This window comes from Bombina bombina, chromosome 2, assembly GCF_027579735.1.
Source record: "Bombina bombina isolate aBomBom1 chromosome 2, aBomBom1.pri, whole genome shotgun sequence".
NCBI classification, from domain to species: domain Eukaryota; kingdom Metazoa; phylum Chordata; class Amphibia; order Anura; family Bombinatoridae; genus Bombina; species Bombina bombina.
The window spans coordinates 437,579,709-437,604,632 of NC_069500.1; the positions used below are offsets into that span (position 1 = coordinate 437,579,709).

General features: G+C 40.8%; 1 protein-coding gene across 1 annotated transcript in view; it reads left to right on the top strand.

The window, feature by feature from the left end:
- CIT (citron rho-interacting serine/threonine kinase) overlaps positions 1–24,924 on the top strand; it is an 839,833-nt gene that overhangs the window by 628,372 nt on the left and 186,537 nt on the right. Inside the window, exon 28 of the mRNA XM_053702064.1 lies at positions 3,577–3,712. Within this exon, the coding sequence (XP_053558039.1) occupies positions 3,577–3,712 (136 nt within the window). The remainder of the gene's footprint in view (positions 1–3,576; positions 3,713–24,924) is intronic.

The following is a 24,924-nucleotide window of genomic DNA, read 5'->3' on the forward strand; positions in this document are numbered from 1 at the left end:
GGAGGGTCAATATATGACCACAGTGGACTTAAAGGATGCTTACCTTCACATACCGATTCACAAAGATCATTATCGGTACCTAAGGTTTGCCTTTCTAGACAGGCATTACCAGTTTGTAGCTCTTCCCTTCGGGTTAGCTACGGCCCCGAGAATTTTTACGAAGGTTCTGGGCTCACTTCTGGTGGTACTAAGACCACGAGGCATAGCGGTGGCTCCGTACCTAGACGACATTCTGATACAAGCGTCAAGTTTTCAAAATGCAAAGTCTTATACAGAGATAGTTCTAGCATTTCTGAGGTCGCATGGGTGGAAAGTGAACGTGGAAAAGAGTTCTCTGTTACCACTCACAAGGGTTCCCTTTCTAGGGACTCTTATAGATTCTGTAGAGATGAAGATTTACCTGACGGAGTCCAGGTTATCAAAGATTCTCAATGCTTGCCGTGTCCTTCATTCCATTCCAAGCCCATCAGTAGCTCAGTGCATGGAGGTAATCGGCTTAATGGTCGCGGCAATGGACATAGTGCCATTTGCGCGCCTGCATCTCAGACCGCTGCAACTATGCATGCTAAGTCAATGGAACGGGGATTACTCAGATCTGTCCCCTTTGCTAAATCTGTACCAGGAGACCAGAGATTCTCTTCTCTGGTGGTTGTCACCGGTTCATCTGTCCAAAGGAATGACCTTTCGCAGACCAGATTGGACGATTGTAACAACGGATGCCAGTCTTCTAGGCTGGGGAGCAGTCTGGAATTCCCTGAAGGCTCAGGGATCGTGGACTCAGGAGGAGAAACTCCTTCCAATAAACATTCTAGAATTAAGAGCAATATTCAATGCTCTTCTAGCTTGGCCTCAGTTAGCAAAACTGAGGTTCATCAGATTTCAGTCGGACAACATCACGACTGTGGCTTACATCAATCATCAAGGGGGAACCAGGAGTTCCCTAGCGATGTTGGAAGTCTCGAAGATAATTCGCTGGGCAGAGTCTCACTCTTGCCACCTGTCAGCGATTTACATCCCAGGCGTGGAGAACTGGGAGGCGGATTTCCTAAGTCGCCAGACTTTTCATCCGGGAGAGTGGGAACTTCACCCGGAGGTATTTGCTCAACTGATTCGTCGTTGGGGCAAACCAGATCTGGATCTCATGGCATCTCGCCAGAACGCGAAGCTTCCTTGTTACGGATCCAGGTCCAGGGAACCGGGAGCGGTGCTGGTAGATGCATTAGCAGCCCCTTGGGTCTTCAACATAGCTTATGTGTTTCCTCCATTTCCGTTGCTACCTCGACTGATTGCCAGGATCAAACAGGAGAGGGCATCGGTAATTCTGATAGCGCCTGCGTGGCCACGCAGGACCTGGTATGCAGACCTAGTGGACATGTCGTCCTGTCCACCATGGTCTCTACCTCTGAGGCAGGACCTTCTAATTCAGGGTCCTTTCAACCATCCAAACCTAATTTCTCTGAGGCTGACTGCCTGGAAATTGAACGCTTGATTCTATCAAAGCGTGGGTTTTCGGAATCGGTTATTGATACATTAATACAGGCTCGGAAGCCTGTGACCAGAAAAATTTACCATAAGATATGGCGTAAATATTTATATTGGTGCGAATCCAAGAGTTACTCATGGAGTAAGGTTAGGATTCCTAGGATATTGGCTTTTCTACAAGAGGGTTTAGAAAAGGGTTTATCCGCTAGTTCGCTAAAGGGACAGATTTCCGCTCTGTCTATTCTTTTACACAAACGTCTGGCAGAGAATCCAGACGTCCAGGCTTTTTGTCAGGCTTTGGCTAGAATTAAGCCTGTGTTTAAAGCTGTTGCTCCTCCGTGGAGCTTAAACTTGGTTCTTAAAGTTCTTCAGGGTGTTCCGTCTGAACCCCTTCATTCCATTGATATTAAGCTTTTATCTTGGAAAGGTTTGTTTTTGATGGCTATTTCCTCGGCTCGAAGAGTCTCTGAGTTATCTGCCTTACATTGTGATTCTCCTTATCTGATCTTTCATTCAGACAAGGTAGTCCTGCGTACTAAACCTGGGTTTTTACCTAAGGTTGTTTCTAACAGGAATATCAATCAAGAGATTGTTGTTCCATCATTATGTCCTAATCCTTCTTCAAAGAAGGAACGTCTTTTGCATAATCTAGACGTGGTCCGTGCTCTGAAGTTCTACTTACAGGCAACTAAAGATTTTCGACAAACTTCTTCTCTGTTTGTCGTTTACTCTGGACAGAGGAGAGGTCAAAAGGCTTCGGCTACCTCTCTCTCTTTTTGGCTTCGTAGCATAATACGTTTAGCCTATGAGACTGCTGGACAGCAGCCTCCTGAAAGAATTACAGCTCATTCCACTAGAGCTGTGGCTTCCACCTGGGCCTTTAAGAATGAGGCCTCTGTTGAACAGATTTGCAAGGCTGCAACTTGGTCTTCACTTCATACTTTTTCCAAATTTTACTAATTTGACACTTTTGCTTCTTCGGAGGCTGGTTTTGGGAGAAAGGTTCTACAGGCAGTGGTTCCTTCTGTTTAATGTTCCTGCCTTGTCCCTCCCATCATCCTTGTACTTAGCTTTGGTATTGGTATCCCATAAGTAATGGATGACCCGTGGACTGAACACACTTAACAAGAGAAAACATAATTTATGCTTACCTGATAAATTTATTTCTCTTGTAGTGTGTTCAGTCCACGGCCCGCCCTGCCTTTTTGAGGCAGGTTCTAAATTTTAAAATTATAACTCCAGTCACCACTGCACCCTATAGTTTCTCCTTTCTCGTCTTGTTTCGGTTGAATGACTGGATATGACATGTGAGGGGAGGAGCTATATAGCAGCTCTGCTTGGGTGATCCTCTTGCAACTTCCTGTTGGGAAGGAGAATATATCCCATAAGTAATGGATGACCCGTGGACTGAACACACTACAAGAGAAATACATTTATCAGGTAAGCATAAATTATGTTTTTTACCTTAAAAAAATAAAATTTCACCAGTAGTAATCATATATAAAGACTACATTGAGTACAGTACAATTGGATAATCAAGAGGTTCATAATAAAAAGACTACAGTAGCACTTACTCTGAATTTTAACCGAGCAGTAGATATTTTCTGACAAATTTTAAAAATGTACTTCAAGATATCGGCATTAGCTGGTGCCTCAGAAAGTGTGAATATAAAACGGCTGCACAATTTGATAATGGAAATAAATAGTAAAGTGTCTTAAAACTGCATGCTCTATCTTAATCATGAAAAAGTTATTTTGACTGTAGTGTCCTTTTAAAAAGTTAGTTCATGATGTGACATCAATCTTATTACTTTGTCACTGCTTACATGTTATGCTCATCTTCAAAGAAGCCCATTCTTTATCTTTTTAGCTTCCGAACCCAGAAACAGAAGTGCAGCTTTTCTTTTCTTTTTTTCACTTTAAGAAGCAATTGTGTGGTTTCCAACACTTTTTCTTTCCATTATTTTCTTGTCATCTATTTTTTTTCATCTGAAATAAGTGTCCCTTTGAATTCTATCCACACTGTACATCACTAAGGGATATGCTGGCACGTTATAAATAACCGACATTAATGATGACTTCTGTTTATTAAAGAGTGCGAGCTGATCAGCGTACTACAGAATCTCGCCAAATGGTGGAGTTGGCAGTTAAGGAACACAAAGCAGAGATTTTAGCTCTACAACAAGCACTGAAAGATCAAAAGCTCAAGACTGAGAGCCTTTCTGATAAGGTCAGTAATATAATATGTTTGACCAACCTCTAGATTTGTTTGTAGAAATAAATAATGAGTTAATCTCTTCTCAAGTACATTCACTTATCCGTCTATGTGTATGTTTCATAATTTGAGATTAGACTTTATATTACCCACAAATATATTTATTTCATGTAAGTGGCAAGAGTCCATGAGCTAGTGATGTATGGGATATACATTCCTACCAGGAGGGGGCAAAGTTTCCCAAACCTCAAAATGCCTATAAATATACCTCCCACCTCACTCATACCTCAGTTTTACAAACGTTGCCTTCGTTGGAGGATGGTGAAGCAAGTCGTGCTTGATTTCTTCTGTGAATGGCACTTCTAAGCATTTTGAAGCCCAATTCCTCTCAAAGTAAAGTGTTTGTCTGAGGGATGTGAAGGGAGTATTGCCTGATGATGCCATGTTTTCACCTATGGGAAATCTATTCTAAGGGTCTCTGTAAATTCGGTCGTGGGGATTACTGCCACCTCCCTATACAGATCGACATTATTACTCCTCTACCATTACCTCTGCTGCTATGTTTCAGTACTGATCTATAGAAAAGGGAGAAGGTGCCAACATAGCGTGATTCTGCAAATATATGCTAGATATACAATTTTTAATCAAATACACTGACATGTATTCAAGCACTGTAATGTAGTGCAAACTAAGCAGACCGGATCCTCTGAGTTTTCCGGTAAACTCTCTTCAGGTATATATGACAGGAACAACTGCAAAGGAGTGTGTTTCACTCTGATGTGTTCTCTATAAATATAAGAGACAATCCCCACATAGCATAATACTGTATAAATGAAAATATTTTGCTAATAGGTGGATACATTACACTCATTTGTGGTCTAGCACTGTAGTGTAGTGCAGACCAGAGCCTCTGAGCTGTCTGGCAAGCTCTCCTCCACGATCAAGTGAAAACCAGGTGCATGGTGTATCTTTCAGCTTGTTTGCAGAGTTCAGGGTGTGGTTAACAACCACAAAAAAGGTTTGTTATTGTGAATAAAAAAAAGTGGATCAAATATAGCAAGTAACTTTGAAAAACGTAAAAACAAGTGTTAAACACACAGATAAAATACAGCGACACGTTTCTAAGTAAAGTTACTCTTTCCTCAGGCTGATAAAAATGGTAATTACTTGCTACATTATATACACATGGCTGACCAATCGGAGAGCCAGAAAAATACACACACCCTTACTAGTCACATCACTTAGCCTTACTAGTCACATGACTTAGTAAATGGTGTGTGTTTACAATAGGGATAGGTGCAGCATACAAACTATATATCTCTTATTTGATTAAAATTGTTTTGGTGCATGTTGAAACTAAAAAATACATTAGTTTAGAAATTAACTTAACTAATGGAGACCATATTGTCTTGTTTTTTGTGTTGAAATTTCTTGACTATTTAGCATCAAACTTTGTTTTGTATTTGTTTTATTCACAACAATTTTACTAGGGGCTAATAGATTTTTCAGAGTTGGAGACATGTGCAATAGGTTGTGTGTGTGTATGTATATATATATATATATTTATATTTATATTTATACAAATATATTTTTTAGATAAGACAATATGGTCTCCATTAGTTTAGTTAATTTCTAAACTAATGTATTTTTAGTTTCAACATGCACCAAAACAATTTAAACAAATAAGAGATATATAGTTTGTATGCTGTATGAAACTGTCATGTTACACCTATCCCTATTGTAAACACACACCATTTACTAAGTCATGTGACTAGTAAGGGTGTGTGTATTTTTCTGGCTCTGATTGGTCAGCCATGTGTATATAACGTAGCAAGTAATTAGCATTTTAATCAGCCTGAGGAAACAGTAACATTACTGAGAAACGCGTCGCTGTATTTTATCTATGTGTTTTAAAAACAAGTGTTTATTAGTTTTCCAAAGTTACTTGCTATTTTTGATCCACTTTTTTTATTCACAGTAACAAACCTTTTTTGTAGTTGTTAACCACACCCTGAACTCTGCAAGCAAGCTGAAAGATACACCATACACCTGGTCATACAGGGATTATTAGGCAAGTTGTATTTTTGAGGATTAATTTTATTATTGAACAACAACCATGTTCTCAATGAACCCAAAAAACTCATTAATATCAAAGCTGAATAGTTTTGGAAGTAGTTTTTAGTTTGTTTTTAGTTATAGCTATTTTAGGGGGATATCTGTGTGTGCAGGTGACTATTACTGTGCATAATTATTAGGCAACTTAACAAAAAACAAATATATACCCATTTCAATTATTTATTTTTACCAGTGAAACCAATATAACATCTCAACATTCACAAATATACATTTCTGACATTCAAAAACAAAACAAAAACAAATCAGTGACCAATATAGCCACCTTTCTTTGCAAGGAAACTCAAAAGCCTGCCATCCATGGATTCTGTCAGTGTTTTGATCTGTTCACCATCAACATTGCGTGCAGCAGCAACCACAGCCTCCCAGACACTGTTCAGAGAGGTGTACTGTTTTCCCTCCTTGTAAATCTCACATTTGATGATGGACCACAGGTTCTCAATGGGGTTCAGATCAGGTGAACAAGGAGGCCATGTCATTAGATTTTCTTCTTTTATACCCTTTCTTGCCAGCCACGCTGTGGAGTACTTGGACGCGTGTGATGGAGCATTGTCCTGCATGAAAATCATGTTTTTCTTGAAGGATGCAGACTTCTTCCTGTACCACTGCTTGAAGAAGGTGTCTTCCAGAAACTGGCAGTAGGACTGGGAGTTGAGCTTGACTCCATCCTCAACCCGAAAAGGCCCCACAAGCTCATCTTTGATGATACCAGCCCAAACCAGTACTCCACCTCCACCTTGCTGGCGTCTGAGTCGGACTGGAGCTCTCTGCCCTTTACCAATCCAGCCACGGGCCCATCCATCTGGCCCATCAAGACTCACTCTCATTTCATCAGTCCATAAAACCTTAGAAAAATCAGTCTTGAGATATTTCTTGGCCCAGTCTTGACGTTTCAGCTTGTGTGTCTTGTTCAGTGGTGGTCGTCTTTCAGCCTTTCTTACCTTGGCCATGTCTCTGAGTATTGCACACCTTGTGCTTTTGGGCACTCCAGTGATGTTGCAGCTCTGAAATATGGCCAAACTGGTGGCAAGTGGCATCTTGGCAGCTGCACGCTTGACTTTTCTCAGTTCATGGGCAGTTATTTTGCGCCTTGGTTTTTCCACACGCTTCTTGCGACCCTGTTGACTATTTTGAGTGAAACGCTTGATTGTTCGATGATCACGCTTCAGAAGCTTTGCAATTTTAAGAGTGCTGCATCCCTCTGCAAGATATCTCACTATTTTTGACTTTTTTGAGCCTGTCAAGTCCTTCTTTTGACCCATTTTGCCAAAGGAAAGGAAGTTGCCTAATAATTATGCACACCTGATATAGGGTGTTGATGTCATTAGACCACACCCCTTCTCATTACAGAGATGCACATCACCTAATATGCTTAATTGGTAGTAGGCTTTCGAGCCTATACAGCTTGGAGTAAGACAACATGCATAAAGAGGATGATGTGGTCAAAATACTCATTTGCCTAATAATTCTGCACTCCCTGTATACCTGGTTTCACTTGATCGTGGAGGAGAGCTTGCCAGTGATTTAGTGCTCTACTAGAGAGCAAAGAATGATTATGAGATTGTATACAATATATCAGACTAATTAGCCCTATTCAAGAGTTAAAAACACCTATGTATTAACACACACAAATTAGGGCTGGGCGATATGGGCAAAAAAAAAAATTGCGATGTTTTTTTTTTTTTTTTTTTGCGATTTTCTTATAAATGACTATAACACCTTCATTTTGCATTATAACACTACATAATCTTAATGTACATGTTTCTCAATGTCCAATACACTCTTGGTGCATACAAATACAAACCACAAAATAGTTAAAATAAAATTTGCTGCCTGTGATGTGATTAAATAGTAGCCACTATCCAGTTATTAGGTCTTATGACACACAACATTGTCATGTTTTCTTGGACAGTCATTCTAACTGTGGACAGTGGTATGATTAACAAATGAAGCAGTGTAAGCCACACACATATATATATATATATATATATATATATATATATATATATATACATTATTTTTTTTTCTTCTTCTCTTTTAAACATTTTAATTTGACTGAAAATGATCCCTGCTCCTGTCCAGGAATCCATTACAGGCATATAGCAGTAGGGGTGGGGGGCTGCTCCTTTCAGAAATGCAGAGGGGACTGCAGTTTTATCCTTTTTGGGAGCCGTGGGGTTAACTGCATCTGCTATGTATTTAAGCTGTTTCTCTGAGAGCAGGAGATTGTGTGGGAGGTTCCATAATGTTTACATACCCTAAGTTTCAGACTGCAGACGTCCCTAGGGGGAGATATAAGTAAGTGGCTTTCTCTGCTCTTCATTCCTGCATGGGCTCTGCTTTTAGATTTCTAGATTGATCGGCTACTTATGAGAACAGAAAGTGAAAGTAAAAGAGCCATTTTACAAATGTGTGCTAAAAGCAACCACTAGATGGAGCTGGTTTGCAAGAAATCACAAATAAATCAATGCATTACAGCCACTTCTAAAGGAATTTTTTATGTAGGAAAAAATCGTGACTCCTCGCGGTTTTAAAATTGCGGCAATTAATCACGGTTTTAAATCGCATATGCGATTAATCATGCAGCCCTAACACAAATGTAAAGATAAAAATATATTATAAATTTATTGAAAGATAGACATATCCACAATAGCATTAAATAAGTGCCGGCACTAATAAAAACAAATGATGCCTCAATTAAGGCTGTTTTCCAACAGTGTCTTAGAGATCGTTAGTAACGATGTAAGCTGAGCAAAGTCAGTGATAGCGGTGCAGCTGTTAGATCATAAAAAATCGCTGTTACTTCACAGTTATTAAAATACCTTCAGATACTATGTATCAATTTTTTTCCGTTATTGTTGTTCCTCTGTAATCCTGTATGTGAAGCTAGTAGCCTCTATGCTTGAAATACCAGGAGCTGGGCCGCCATGCGGTTCCAAACAGACTCGTCTGTCAGCTACAGCAGGGAATCCAGGTGTGTCCAATTTGCAGCTTGTGCTTTGGAGGGGATAAAGAAAGCAGGATCCAGGAACAGGGAATTTCACAGAAAGTGCTGAATATATTGGATGCCAGTATAGCTGTATTAAGTTCCAGGTGGAAAAATTTGCATCTACGCGTTTCGACTGTCAGCCTTTATCAAGATGCTCACCTTGGTTACCTGGTCACCTTAAATACCTGAAGTAGTTTAAATGGTCTATGATTGACAAGCCTTTAGGCCAATCACAGATGGATTCCAGGTTCGATACAAAACTCTTATGTCTGGTTCTTAAAGGCATATTTACCTACAAACAAATGTGGATATTATAGGTGCTAGTAAATCCTCATATGTTTTACACAAATAATAGGGCTAATAGTTATTTCTCTTGTTAAGTGTATCCAGTCCACGGATCATCCATTACTTATGGGATATTAACTCCTCCCCAACAGGAAGTGCAAGAGGATTCACCCAGCAGAGCTGCTATATAGCTCCTCCCCTAACTGCCATTACCAGTCATTCTCTTGCACCCAACGAATAGATAGGATGTGTGAGAGGACTGTGGTGATTATACTTAGTTTCATACCTTCAATCAAAAGTTTGTTATTTTATAATAGCACCGGAGTGTGTTATTCCTTCTCTGGTAGAATTTGAAGAAGAATCTACCTGAGTTTTTCTATGATTTTAGCCGGAGTAGTTAAGATCATATTGCTGTTTCTCGGCCATCTGAGGAGAGGTAAACTTCAGATCAGGGGACAGCGGGCAGATTAATCTGCAAAGAGGTATGTAGCAGCTTATTATTTTCTGACAATGGAATTGATGAGAAAATTCTGCCATACCGATATAATGTAAACTCAGCCTTAAATGCAGTAGCAGCAACTGGTATCAGGCTGTCATGTATGTATATTTCTCCAACATAGGTGTGTCCGGTCCACGGCGTCATCCTTACTTGTGGGATATTCTCTTCCCCAACAGGAAATGGCAAAGAGCCCAGCAAAGCTGGTCACATGATCCCTCCTAGGCTCCGCCTACCCCAGTCATTCTCTTTGCCGTTGTACAGGCAACATCTCCACGGAGATGGCTTAGAGTTTTTTAGTGTTTAACTGTAGTTTTTATTATTCAATCAAGAGTTTGTTATTTTGAAATAGTGCTGGTATGTACTATTTACTCAGAAACAGAAAAGAGATGAAGATTTCTGTTTGTATGAGGAAAATGATTTTAGCAACCGTCACTAAAATCCATGGCTGTTCCACACAGGACTGTTGAGAGCAATTAACTTCAGTTGGGGGAACAGTGAGCAGTCTCTTGCTGCTTGAGGTATGACACATTCTAACAAGACGATGTAATGCTGGAAGCTGTCATTTTCCCTATGGGATCCGGTAAGCCATGTTTATTACGATCGTAAATAAGGGCTTCACAAGGGCTTATTAAGACTGTAGACTTTTTCTGGGCTAAATCGATTCATTATTAACACATATTTAGCCTTGAGGAATCATTTTATTTGGGTATTTTGATATAATAATATCGGCAGGCACTGTTTTAGACACCTTATTCTTTAGGGGCTTTCCCAAAGCATAGGCAGAGCCTCATTTTCGCGCCGGTGTTGCGCACTTGTTTTTGAGAGGCATGGCATGCAGTCGCATGTGAGAGGAGCTCTGATACTTAGAAAAGACTTTCTGAAGGCGTCATTTGGTATCGTATTCCCCTTTGGGCTTGGTTGGGTCTCAGCAAAGCAGATACCAGGGACTGTAAAGGGGTTAAAGTTCAAAACGGCTCCGGTTCCGTTATTTTAAGGGTTAAAGCTTCCAAATTTGGTGTGCAATACTTTTAAGGCTTTAAGACACTGTGGTGAAAATTTGGTGAATTTTGAACTATTCCTTCATGTTTTTTCGCAATTGCAGTAATAAAGTGTGTTCAGTTTAAAATTTAAAGTGACAGTAACGGTTTTATTTTAAAACGTTTTTTGTACTTTGTTATCAAGTTTATGCCTGTTTAACATGTCTGAACTACCAGATAGACTGTGTTCTGAATGTGGGGAAGCCAGAATTCCTATTCATTTAAATAAATGTGATTTATGTGACAATGATGCCCAAGATGATTCCTCAAGTGAGGGGAGTAAGCATGGTACTGCATCATTCCCTCCTTCGTCTACACGAGTCTTGCCCACTCAGGAGGCCCCTAGTACATCTAGCGCGCCAATACTCCTTACTATGCAACAATTAACGGCTGTAATGGATAATTCTGTCAAAAACATTTTAGCCAAAATGAACACTTATCAGCGTAAGCGCGACTGCTCTGTTTTAGATACTGAAGAGCATGACGACGCTGATAATAATGTTTCTGAAGGGCCCCTAACCCAGTCTGATGGGGCCAGGGAGGTTTTGTCTGAGGGAGAAATTACTGATTCAGGGAACATTTCTCAACATGCTGAACCTGATGTGATTACATTTAAATTTAAGTTGGAACATCTCCGCATTCTGCTTAAGGAGGTATTATCCACTCTGGATGATTGTGACAAGTTGGTCATCCCAGAGAAACTATGTAAAATGGACAAGTTCCTAGAGGTGCCGGGGCTCCCAGAAGCTTTTCCTATACCCAAGCGGGTGGCGGACATTGTTAATAAAGAATGGGAAAGGCCCGGTATTCCTTTCGTCCCTCCCCCCATATTTAAAAAATTGTTTCCTATGGTCGACCCCAGAAAGGACTTATGGCAGACAGTCCCCAAGGTCGAGGGAGCGGTTTCCACTTTAAACAAACGCACCACTATACCCATAGAGGATAGTTGTGCTTTCAAAGATCCTATGGATAAAAAATTAGAAGGTTTGCTTAAAAAGATGTTTGTTCAGCAGGGTTACCTTCTACAACCAATTTCATGCGTTGTCCCTGTCGCTACAGCCGCATGTTTCTGGTTCGATGAGCTGATAAAGGCGGTCGATAGTGATTCTCCTCCTTATGAGGAGATTATGGACAGAATCAATGCTCTCAAATTGGCTAATTCTTTTACCCTAGACGCCACTTTGCAATTGGCTAGGTTAGCGGCTAAGAATTCTGGGTTTGCTATTGTGGCGCGCAGAGCGCTTTGGTTGAAATCTTGGTCGGCTGATGCGTCTTCCAAGAACAAGCTACTTAACATTCCTTTCAAGGGGGAAACGCTGTTTGGCCCTGACTTGAAAGAGATTATCTCTGATATCACTGGGGGTAAGGGCCACGCCCTTCCTCAGGATCGGCCTTTCAAGGCAAAAAATAAACCTAATTTTCGTCCCTTTCGTAGAAACGGACCAGCCCAAAGTGCTACGTCCTCTAAGCAAGAGGGTAATACTTCTCAAGCCAAGCCAGCTTGGAGACCAATGCAAGGCTGGAACAAGGGAAAGCAGGCCAAGAAACCTGCCACTGCTACCAAGACAGCATGAAATGTTGGCCCCCGATCCGGGACCGGATCTGGTGGGGGGCAGACTCTCTCTCTTCGCTCAGGCTTGGGCAAGAGATGTTCTGGATCCTTGGGCGCTAGAAATAGTCTCCCAAGGTTATCTTCTGGAATTCAAGGGGCTTCCCCCAAGGGGGAGGTTCCACAGGTCTCAGTTGTCTTCAGACCACATAAAAAGACAGGCATTCTTACATTGTGTAGAAGACCTGTTAAAAATGGGAGTGATTCATCCTGTTCCATTAAGAGAACAAGGGATGGGGTTCTACTCCAATCTGTTCATAGTTCCCAAAAAAGAGGGAACGTTCAGACCAATCTTAGATCTCAAGATCTTAAACAAGTTTCTCAAGGTTCCATCGTTCAAGATGGAAACCATTCGAACTATTCTTCCTTCCATCCAGGAAGGTCAATTCATGACCACGGTGGATTTAAAGGATGCGTATCTACATATTCCTATCCACAAGGAACATCATCGGTTCCTAAGGTTCGCATTCCTGGACAAGCATTACCAGTTCGTGGCGCTTCCTTTCGGATTAGCCACTGCTCCAAGGATTTTCACAAAGGTACTAGGGTCCCTTCTAGCTGTGCTAAGACCAAGGGGCATTGCTGTAGTACCTTATTTGGACGACATTCTGATTCAAGCGTCGTCCCTTCCTCAAGCAAAGGCTCACACGGACATAGTCCTGGCCTTTCTCAGATCTCACGGATGGAAAGTGAACGTGGAAAAGAGTTCTCTATCTCCGTCAACAAGGGTTCCCTTCTTGGGAACAATAATAGACTCCTTAGAAATGAGGATATTTCTGACAGAGGCCAGAAAAACAAAGCTTCTAGACTCTTGTCGGATACTTCATTCCGTTCCTCTTCCTTCCATAGCTCAGTGCATGGAAGTGATCGGGTTGATGGTAGCGGCAATGGACATAGTTCCTTTTGCGCGCATTCATCTAAGACCATTACAACTGTGCATGCTCAGTCAGTGGAATGGGGATTATACAGACCTGTCTCCAAAGATACAAGTAAATCAGAGGACCAGAGACTCACTCCGTTGGTGGCTGTCCCTGGACAACCTGTCACAAGGGATGACATTCCGCAGACCAGAGTGGGTCATTGTCACGACCGACGCCAGTCTGATGGGCTGGGGCGCGGTCTGGGGATCCCTGAAAGCTCAGGGTCTTTGGTCTCGGGAAGAATCTCTTCTACCGATAAATATTCTGGAACTGAGAGCGATATTCAATGCTCTCAAGGCTTGGCCTCAGCTAGCGAGGGCCAAGTTCATACGGTTTCAATCAGACAACATGACAACTGTTGCGTACATCAACCATCAGGGGGGAACAAGGAGTTCCCTAGCGATGGAAGAAGTGACCAAAATCATTCTATGGGCGGAGTCTCACTCCTGCCACCTGTCCGCTATCCACATCCCAGGAGTGGAAAATTGGGAAGCGGATTTTCTGAGTCGTCAGACATTGCATCCGGGGGAGTGGGAACTCCATCCGGAAATCTTTGCCCAAGTCACTCAGCTGTGGGGCATTCCAGACATGGATCTGATGGCCTCTCGTCAGAACTTCAAAGTTCCTTGCTACGGGTCCAGATCCAGGGATCCCAAGGCGGCTCTAGTGGATGCACTAGTAGCACCTTGGACCTTCAAACTAGCTTATGTGTTCCCGCCGTTTCCTCTCATCCCCAGGCTGGTAGCCAGGATCAATCAGGAGAGGGCGTCGGTGATCTTGATAGCTCCTGCGTGGCCACGCAGGACTTGGTATGCAGATCTGGTGAATATGTCATCGGCTCCACCTTGGAAGCTACCTTTGAGACGAGACCTTCTTGTTCAGGGTCCGTTCGAACATCCGAACCTGGTTTCACTCCAGCTGACTGCTTGGAGATTGAACGCTTGATCTTATCGAGGCGAGGGTTCTCAGATTCTGTTATCGATACTCTTGTTCAGGCCAGAAAGCCTGTAACTAGAAAGATTTACCACAAAATTTGGAAAAAATATATCTGTTGGTGTGAATCTAAAGGATTCCCTTGGGACAAGGTTAAGATTCCTAAGATTCTATCCTTCCTTCAAGAAGGATTGGAAAAAGGATTATCTGCAAGTTCCCTGAAGGGACAGATTTCTGCCTTGTCTGTGTTACTTCACAAAAAGCTGGCAGCTGTGCCAGATGTTCAAGCCTTTGTTCAGGCTCTGGTTAGAATTAAGCCTGTTTACAAACCTTTGACTCCTCCTTGGAGTCTCAATTTAGTTCTTTCAGTTCTTCAGGGGGTTCCGTTTGAACCCTTACATTCCGTTGATATTAAGTTATTATCTTGGAAAGTTTTGTTTTTAGTTGCAATTTCTTCTGCTAGAAGAGTTTCAGAATTATCTGCTCTGCAGTGTTCTCCTCCTTATCTGGTGTTCCATGCAGATAAGGTGGTTTTACGTACTAAACCTGGTTTTCTTCCAAAAGTTGTTTCTAACAAAAACATTAACCAGGAGATTATCGTACCTTCTCTGTGTCCGAAACCAGTTTCAAAGAAGGAACGTTTGTTGCACAATTTGGATGTTGTTTGCGCTCTAAAATTCTATTTAGAAGCTACAAAGGATTTTAGACAAACATCTTCCTTGTTTGTTGTTTATTCCGGTAAAAGGAGAGGTCAAAAAGCAACTTCTACCTCTCTCTCTTTTTGGATTAAAAGCATCATCAGATTGGCTTACGAGACTGCCGGACGGCAGCCTCCCGAAAGAATCACAGCTCATTCCACTAGGGCTGTGGCTTCCACATGGGCCTTCAAGAACGAGGCTTCTGTTGATCAGATATGTAGGGCAGCGACTTGGTCTTCACTGCACACTTTTACCAAATTTTACAAGTTTGATACTTTTGCTTCTTCTGAGGCTATTTTTGGGAGAAAGGTTTTGCAAACCGTGGTGCCTTCCATTTAGGTGACCTGATTTGCTCCCTCCCTTCATCCGTGTCCTAAAGCTTTGGTATTGGTTCCCACAAGTAAGGATGACGCCGTGGACCGGACACACCTATGTTGGAGAAAACAGAATTTATGTTTACCTGATAAATTACTTTCTCCAACGGTGTGTCCGGTCCACGGCCCGCCCTGGTTTTGTTAATCAGGTCTGATGATTTATTTTCTTTAACTACAGTCACCACGGTACCATATGGTTTCTCCTATGCAAATATTCCTCCTTAACGTCGGTCGAATGACTGGGGTAGGCGGAGCCTAGGAGGGATCATGTGACCAGCTTTGCTGGGCTCTTTGCCATTTCCTGTTGGGGAAGAGAATATCCCACAAGTAAGGATGACGCCGTGGACCGGACACACCGTTGGAGAAAGTAATTTATCAGGTAAACATAAATTCTGTTTTTACACTTCAGTATTCTGGGGAATGGCACTTCACTGGAATTATACTGTATGCATAAAATTTTAGCCTAATTTGCAGGGACTAGCAACAGGCTTTTTAATAACACTCAATTTATTAATGTTAAACGTTTTTTGCTGGCATGTAAAATCGTTTAATTTTCTGAGGTACTGGGTGAAAAAAAAATGTTTTGGGCACTATTTTTTTCCACTTGGCAGTCGTTTTATTTAATTTATGACAGTTGACTGATCTCTCTCACTGTTATGTGTGAGGGGGAGGGACCTTTTTTGGTGCTTTTGCTACGCATCAAAAAATTCAGTCAGAAGTTTATTGTCTTCCCTGCATGATCCGGTTCATCTCTACAGAACTCAGGGGTCTTCAAAACTTGTTTTGAGGGAGGTAATCACTCACAGCAGAGCTGTGAGATTGTAGTTGACTGTGATAAAAAAAAAAAAAAAAACGTTTATTTCTGTATTTTTTTATTTTTTATTTTTTTTTCTGCTATCAGGGTTAGTTATCCTTTGCTAATGGGAGCAATCCTTTGCTAAAATTGTGTTTTTTACAAAGATTTGATGCTATAACTTTTCAGTTTATTAATTTTCAACTGTCATAACTTTTTCTGTGCTTCTTATAGGCACAGTACGTTTTCATACTTTAAATAAATAGGTTGGGGCGCTGTCTGGAATTCTCTGAAGGCTCAGGGACAATGGAATCAGGAGGAGAGTCTCCTACCAATAAACATTCTGGAATTGAGAGCAGTTCTCAATGCCCTTCTGGCTTGGCCCCAGTTAACAACTCGGGGGTTCATCAGGTTTCAGTCGGACAACATCACGACTGTAGCTTACATCAACCATCAGGGAGGGACAAGAAGCTCCCTAGCAATGATGGAAGTATCAAAGATAATTCGCTGGGCAGAGTCTCACTCTTGCCACCTGTCAGCAATCCACATCCCGGGAGTGGAGAACTGGGAGGCGGATTTCTTAAGTCGTCAGACTTTTCATCCGGGGGAGTGGGAACTTCATCCGGAGGTCTTTGCCCAAATACTTTGACGTTGGGGCAAACCAGAGATAGATCTCATGGCGTCTCGACAGAACGCCAAGCTTCCTCGTTACGGGTCCAGATCCAGGGATCCGGGAGCGGTTCTGATAGATGCTTTGACAGCACCTTGGACCTTCGGGATGGCTTATGTGTTTCCACCCTTCCCGATGCTTCCTCGATTGATTGCCAGAATCAAACAGGAGAGAGCATCAGTGATTCTAATAACGCCTGCATGGCCACGCAGGACTTGGTATGCAGATCTAGTGGACGTCATCCTGTCCACCTTGGTCGCTACCTCTGAAACAGGACCTTCTGATCCAGGGTCCCTTCAAACATCAAAATCTAATTTCTCTGAAGCTGACTGCTTGGAAATTGAACGCTTGATTTTATCAAAACGTGGTTTTTCTGAGTCAGTTATTGATACCTTAATACAGGCTAGGAAGCCTGTTACCAGAAAGATTTACCATAAGATATGGCACAAATACTTATATTGGTGCGAATCCAAGAGTTACTCATGGAGTAAGGTTAGGATTCCGAGGATATTGTCTTTTCTACAAGAAGGTTTAGAAAAGGGTTTATCCGCTAGTTCCTTAAAGGGACAGATTTCAGCTCTGTCCATTCTTTTACACAAACGTCTGTCAGAAGTTCCGGATGTTCAAGCTTTTTGTCAGGCTTTAGCTAGGATCAAGCCTGTGTTTAAAACTGTTGCTCCACCATGGAGTTTGAACTTAGTTCTTAATGTTTTACAGGGGGTTCCGTTTGAACCCCTTCATTCCATTGATATCAAGTTGTTATCTTGGAAAGTTCTGTTTTTAATGGCGATTTCCTCGGCTCGAAGAGTCTCTGAGTTATCTGCCTTACATTGTGATTCTCCTTATCTGATTTTTCATTCAGACAAGGTAGTTCTGCGTACTAAACCTGGGTTCCTACCTAAGGTGGTCACTAACAGGAATATCAATCAAGAGATTGTGGTTCCATCTTTGTGTCCTAATCCTTCTTCGAAAAAGGAACGTCTGCTACACAATCTAGATGTAGTCCGTGCCCTGAAATTTTATCTACAGGCAACTAAGGATTTTCGACAAACGTCTTCCCTGTTTGTCGATTATTCTGGTCAGAGGAGAGGTCAAAAAGCTTCGGCTACCTCTCTCTCCTTTTGGCTTCGTAGCATAATACGGTTAGCCTATGAGACTGCTGGACAGCAGCCTCCTGAAAGAATTACAGCACATTCTACTAGAGCTGTGGCTTCCACTTGGGCCTTTAAGAATGAGGCTTCTGTTGAACAGATTTGCAAGGCTGCAACTTGGTCTTCTCTTCATACTTTTTCCAAATTTTACAAATTTGACACTTTTGCTTCTTCGGAGGCTGTTTTTGGGAGAAAGGTTCTTCAGGCAGTGGTTCCTTCCGTATAAAGAGCCTGCCTGTCCCTCCCGTCATCCGTGTACTTTAGCTTTGGTATTGGTATCCCATAAGTAATGGATGATCCGTGGACTGGATACACTTAACAAGAGAAAACATAATTTATGCTTACCTGATAAATTTATTTCTCTTGTAGTGTATCCAGTCCACGGCCCGCCCTGTCACTTTAAGGCAGGTAATTTTTCCATTAAACTACAGTCACCACTGTACCCTATGGTTTTCCTTTCTCTGCATGTTTTCGGTCGAATGACTGGTAATGGCAGTTAGGGGAGGAGCTATATAGCAGCTCTGCTGGGTGAATCCTCTTGCACTTCCTGTTGGGGAGGAGTTAATATCCCATAAGTAATGGATGATCCGTGGACTGGATACACTACAAGAGAAATAAATTTATCAGGTAAGCATAAATTATGTTTTTTATTTATATTTTTTATTATTAACCAAGCTGTAATTTAAAGAGATATAAAGAGAAGTTTTAGTGAATGGCCAAAAAAAAAAAATTTCTATTAAGAGAATAGTGTCTAAGTGTTTTTGGAGTGCTCATAAAAAATATATATCAAGGAAATCTTAGGGTATTTCTAGACAAAGGATTTTTAGAATAGGATATTTTTACAATATTTCTAAATTAGTGATTTTTAAGGTGTTTCTAAAGAAGTGAAGCGGTTTTTGAAGTCTCATCATAACATATATATAATTTTAAATAACCGTAAATTAAATGTTTTTAAAAAGTGGTGTGAATCAATTTTTTTTCCCAAAAATATTACATCTAGATATTTTTTGTTTATTATCTAAATATAACGAGTACATACTATATAAGTGAATTTAAATCGAACTACATATTGAGCCCATGTGGGTGAAGAGTATTAAAATAAAATATTAATTCCGCTTCCCTTCTTTTTTTTTTTAAATAATTTTTTTATTGAAGTTTAAGCATATATCATCTAAACAAACACTCGCCTTAAGGCAAAAGTTACAACAGAGAGAATAATACATTGTCTATACAAAGGCATTATTGGGAAAGCAATATGCACATACAGCAAGATAAAATACATTTCAAGTCTGGTTATGAAGATAGACAATATCTTAGGCGAGATAAAATAGAACTTCTTTTTATATTATCAGCGTATGAACTCCACATTCTAGTAAAATATTACCTAAAACCAAAATATCAGCCTGTGGAGGGTTAACATAAGTACCAGCCACTCTTGGGCCGTGATATATAGGGGGGAGGGGGATATTCAGCGGGTAAGCACCGCTATATGCATAGGAGAAGGGGTGGGGGGGGCGGAGCCATATATAAGTGTAAGATTGAGAGAGTCATATATAAATACTCCGTCGATGTATGCCACAATTAAAAGCACTCATATGAGTATGTTATCTTTGCTTCAGCATAGAGTGTTTTTGGACCTGTTTATAAACTAGCTGAATTGTCAAACACCCGGTCATTTGGAGTCTAAGACATAAAAATGAACATATCACGTATATAGTATAACCTATACACTCCTCAACGGGGGTAGTTAGGGTTATAACGATTGGACATTTAAACTAGATTGTTTAATACCTAGACATCTAAAGTAGTAAGCAGCTTAGTCATATATCTTCAATAATGTGATATAGCCGGTATACTAAAAATAACTAATAATAGGGAGGGTTAATATTAAACCAAACTGCCTGCTGAGCTAGTAAGGGAAGAAAAGTCTCCCATATAGCAGAGCATTATAACAAACTAAAACCTCAGTCTGAAGTATTCAAACCCATGGGCCCTCATTAGGTTATAGTAGATAAGATTGAGCAAAAATGGGGGACAGTATCTTAGTGATAGCAAGGCATTAGTAAAAAATCAGTATTGTAAAGCTTCAAGTATTTGTGGGTATTGCAGGTATATATATTAGTAAAAATATAGACAGTGCCACCAAGTCTAGGGAGTCCCCTTGCACAAATAACAATGTATAAAAACAATATAAGTAAATGTATGAGCATATTATTTCTGCTTCAGCACGGGGTGTCTATAAACCTGAATATAAACATATAAACTAGTTAGATTGTCAAGGACGTGGTCACGACTAAGACATGCATATGAGTACATCACTTATATAAAGAGCATAGTGAGTAGTAATTTGTAACAAAAGCTAAGGGTAGCCTTTTAGAGAGCATATGTGTGTAGATCAAGTGCCAAGGGCAACTAAAGGGCTATTATAAACATCTGTGCTAAAAATATAAATTTTTAAATGTAGGCGGAATGGAATATAGAATAATTACTTTTAGATCAAGGGGAGCCTAATTGGATATATCTTAGATGTATAGTTAGATATTATACATAGTAAATGGAGTCTTGTGCTCAGCAATTTGGGAGTGAAGTACCACCTATAGGCATACTCCAGAACAGCAAGACACATAGCTTATGGCCAGAGAAATACACTGGGATAGAAGTTAGCTAAACTAAAAACACAAAACAGATTAACTTACATGTAAAGGGGAACAGAAGTTTGTCCCAATGTGAGAATATGCAGTAAAACAGTGTAAGAGGATAGCAGTCCTTCAGGCTCAATACATTTTCTAGGGGTTTTTTAGGCACTGCCTGAGTTGTATAGAACAAGTCAATAAAAGCTAGCAATGTAGGCTAACTACAGGGAATCATAGATATCAGCCTCAATAGTTTTACAGACCCTATATCTTTTTTGTGTGTAATGTAACAGGTAATTATCTAAGTGCCTATTAGTTCTAGAAGGGGATCATTAAATAAAGTATTCACATGTTTAAATTAGTAATAAAATAGTAATATTGTCTCAGATACAACATATGAGACAAAAGGATAAGATGCAATACTCTATTATCTATAAGTTGGACACCATTCAGTATTATGTACTTAAGAAGACTACTATGCCTATGTGATTATGTTGTTTTCTATATTCTCACATACATAAGATGACTTGAAGGGTTTAGCGTCTAAGCGCAAATTTTCCAGCTCGCACTGGTATAGTGCAACATATCAAGGAGAAGTGTCTCTGCAATAATATTTATAAGAATTGTCTCTATGTAGATATCTATAGCCAAACAGTTGAGATAAGGTTCAAGCTAATACTTCCTCTTAGTAATATGAGATTAAGGTAATAACATAACATTTTGAGGGATAAATGTTACTGAGGTATATCTGCTATGAGGCAACCCATATTTTAAAGCATTTCAAAGTATGGTGAAAGTACTTAACTATGCCATCATATGTTATGAGATATCAGAGGGATGGGTTATTGTGCATGATTTTTCTAACTATATCTTTAAAGAAGCATAGGAGCTGATAGCTAAATAGAATATACTTCCCTAAGGGTGAAGCCTACTATAAAAAAAAAAAAAAAAAAAAAAAAAAAGAGGACAGGTGTGTAACCACCATTAAGGAGAAATCTGCATACAAAACAAGTTTCAACATATAAGGAACCCTGTAATATTCTACATATAGTATGGTACTCTACTCAGCAGTTAGAATAAGTGAGTTATGTACTAGGTCATGTAGCATGTGAGAATATAAAATAATGATTTACATAGCAAGCTAAATATATATTGGAAGCCAGAAATCAAACAGTAGGGTACACTGTAACTTTTAACATCAACAGTAAATCTGGTTACCTGTACCATATACACTCTCTCAATATAAACCCAAGACATGCATCTAGTGGGAATGCATATGTGTTATATATTTGAGTGCAACAGAGTCACTTAATATAGTTCACCATATTATGTTGAGCATAAATGTAATAACTATAGCCTGTAATCAAACATAGGAGGTTAATGCGCTGAGTATGTCCTTTAACATGTTAAGGAAGGCCATAGAGGCTGAATCTCATTCAATAAATCATAGGAGCAGCCTTATCTGGAAATGTCCCATCTTAGCTTAAACGGTTAATACAAGCGCCAAGCCACTGCATACATCTTATGGAAGCCATCAGATAGACTGAAGTGAGTCCCAGAGTGTGACCACCAATACTGAGCAAATGACCCAGGTAATTGAAGGGAGATCTGGAGGTTAATGTCTAGGAGAAAGTAGCCAGGCTGAGTGCACAGTATAGCCGTTCCGTTACTTGAGGGTATATGCAATTGGCACAAGTGTCCCAGGCCTGCTTCTCACCACATCCTCTGCTCGGTATAAAGTAAATCAGGCCACCCGGATCGTAGGGGCGTTTCAGTGTGTTACTGCGGGGCATATTATCCACGCTGTGGGTTTCTTGTGAGAGTTTGTTTTGAGGAAGCTGCAGACTGTAATCTTCTAGTGGGTAATCATCAAGACCGATGCAGAGGGAATCTTTCCCGGAGGATCTAGCCGCCTGAAATGACAGGTAGGAGTTCTCCCTGCTATGCACACAATAATCCTCCACATCGACTGGTGCCTCAGGCATGTTGGAAATTGACAATCTGTGGAGGCTTAAGTGAGGAGATAAGAGGGGACGTAAGCGCTGTGTAGTTGTGGTCCGGGGGTACCTGATAATCTCTAACACACCGACCTCCAAACAGACTGGGCTGGTAGAGTATGTTTGCGCCGGGTCCGCACATGCATGTCTGGGTAGGAGATCATTCAAACCACATCCAGGCTGCCTTTCTTGCATTCTCTCAATAACGTGCAGAGTAGGCAATGGGGCTGCCGCTCGGTCAGCCACGTGGGTGTCAGAGCTGGGGAGGTGAGAATCGCCATCTTGTCTACGTGGTTCCTGGATGATAGAATGTAGATCATAATAATATCTGTCAGATTTCTCAAGCAGGTTTTCCAGCATAAAAGTGAGGTATGCAAAGGATTCCCCCATTCCGATAGCGTGATACAGGAATAAATATAAATTCCTAAACTTCCATAATTAAAAAGTTTAACGGCTCAGTTTCAGGAGCTCTGTAATAAAGCGCCTCTTCTCTTCGGCAGTTGGCTCCGCCCCTCCGCTTCCCTTCTTAGCAGTCTCCTTTCTATGTCCCCACCTTTTATATCCTTAGCTACCTTTTGTATACCCCAGTATTGAAGACAATTAGGGTTGCCTCTATGTATTTCTTTAAAATGTCTGTATAAAGCAGTATTAGTTTTTCTCTTGTTAAGTGTGTTCAGTCCACGGGTCATCCATTACTTATGGGATATATTCTCCTTCCCAACAGGAAGTTGCAAGAGGATCACCCAAGCAGAGCTGCTATATAGCTCCTCCCCTCACATGTCATATCCAGTCATTCTCTTGCAACCCTCAACAAAGAAGGAGGTCGCGAGAGGTGTTGGAGTTTTTACTTAACTATTCTTCAATCAAAAGTTTGTTATTTTAAATGGCACCGGAGTGTGCTGTTTTTCTATCTCAGGCAGTATTTGGAAGAAGAAACTGCCTGCGTTTTTTTCTATGATCTTAGCAGGCGTAACTAAGATCCACTGGCTGTTCTCGACATTCTGAGGAGTGGGGTAACTTCAGAAAATGGGAATAGCATGCGGGGTCCTCCGCAAATGAGGTATGTGCAGTACATTATTTTCTGGGAATGGAATTGACTAAGAAAACACTGCTGTTACCCGTATGATGTAAGTACAGCCTTAAGTGCAGTAGTAACGACTGGTATCAGGCTGATAAATGTATGCGCAGTCGAGTTATTTTCTAGGGACTAGAATTTGACTGAGAAAATACTGTTAAAACTGAAATAATGCTTAAGCCTTATCTGCAGTGGAAGCGACTGGTAGCAGGCTTAGTGATAACTTTGCATGACATTGGAAAATGTTGTTTTTAAAACGTTTACTGGCATGTTATTCGTTTTGTGAGGTACTTTGGTGATATATCCCTTTGGGCATGATTTTTTTCCACATGGCTAACATATTTTTTCTGCATAGAAACCGTTATATCAGGGCTCCCACTGTTGTAATAGGAGTGGGAGGGACCTTGTTTTAGCGCCTTGTTGCGCAGTTAAAATTCTAGCACAGTCTTCCTGCTTCTTCCTCCTTGATCCAGGACGTCTCTAGAGAGCTCAGGGGTCTGCAAAATTCATTTTTGAGGGAGGTAATCAGTCACAGCAGATCTGTGACAGTGTGTTTGACTGTGATTAAAAGCGTTAAATCTTAATTGATATCCGTTTTATCCGTTTTGGGTATTGAGGGGTTAATCATCCTTTTGCTAATGGGTGCAATCCTCTGCTAATTAGTACACTTCTTGTTAAGAATTGTTTAACTATATCTGTATTTTTTAAAGCGCTGCAGCGTTTTTTCTATTGCTTGTAAACTTATTGAAAGTGATTTCCAAGCTTGCTAGTTTCATTGCTAAGTCTGTTTAAACATGTCTGATACAGAGGAAACTGTTTGTTCATCATTTTCAAAAGCCAATGTGGAGCCCAATAGAACGATGTGTACCAATTGTATTGATATTGCTTTGAATAAAAGTCAATCTGTACCGATAGAGAAATTATCACCAGACAACGAGGGGGAAGTTATGCCGTCTAACTCTCCTCACGTGTCAGTACCTGCGTCTCCCGCTCGGGAGATGCGTAAGATTGAGACGCCAAGTACATCTAGGCCCTTACAAATCACTTTACATGATATGGCTAATGTTATGAAAGAAGTATTATATAATATGCCCGAATTAAGAGGCAAGCGCGATAGCTCTGGGTTAAGGACAGAGCGCGCTGAAGACACGAGAGCCATGTCTGATACTGCGTCACAATTTGCAGAACATGAGGACGGTGAGCTTCATTCTGTCGGTGACGGTTCTGATCCGGGGAGACCGGATTCAGAAATTTCAAATTTTAAATTTAAGCTTGAGAACCTCCGTGTGTTACTAGGGGAGGTGTTAGCGGCTCTGAATGATTGCGACACGGTGGCAATTCCAGAGAAAATGTGTAGGTTGGATAGATACTATGCGGTACCGGTGTGTACTGACGTCTTTCCTATACCAAAAAGACTTACAGAAATTATTA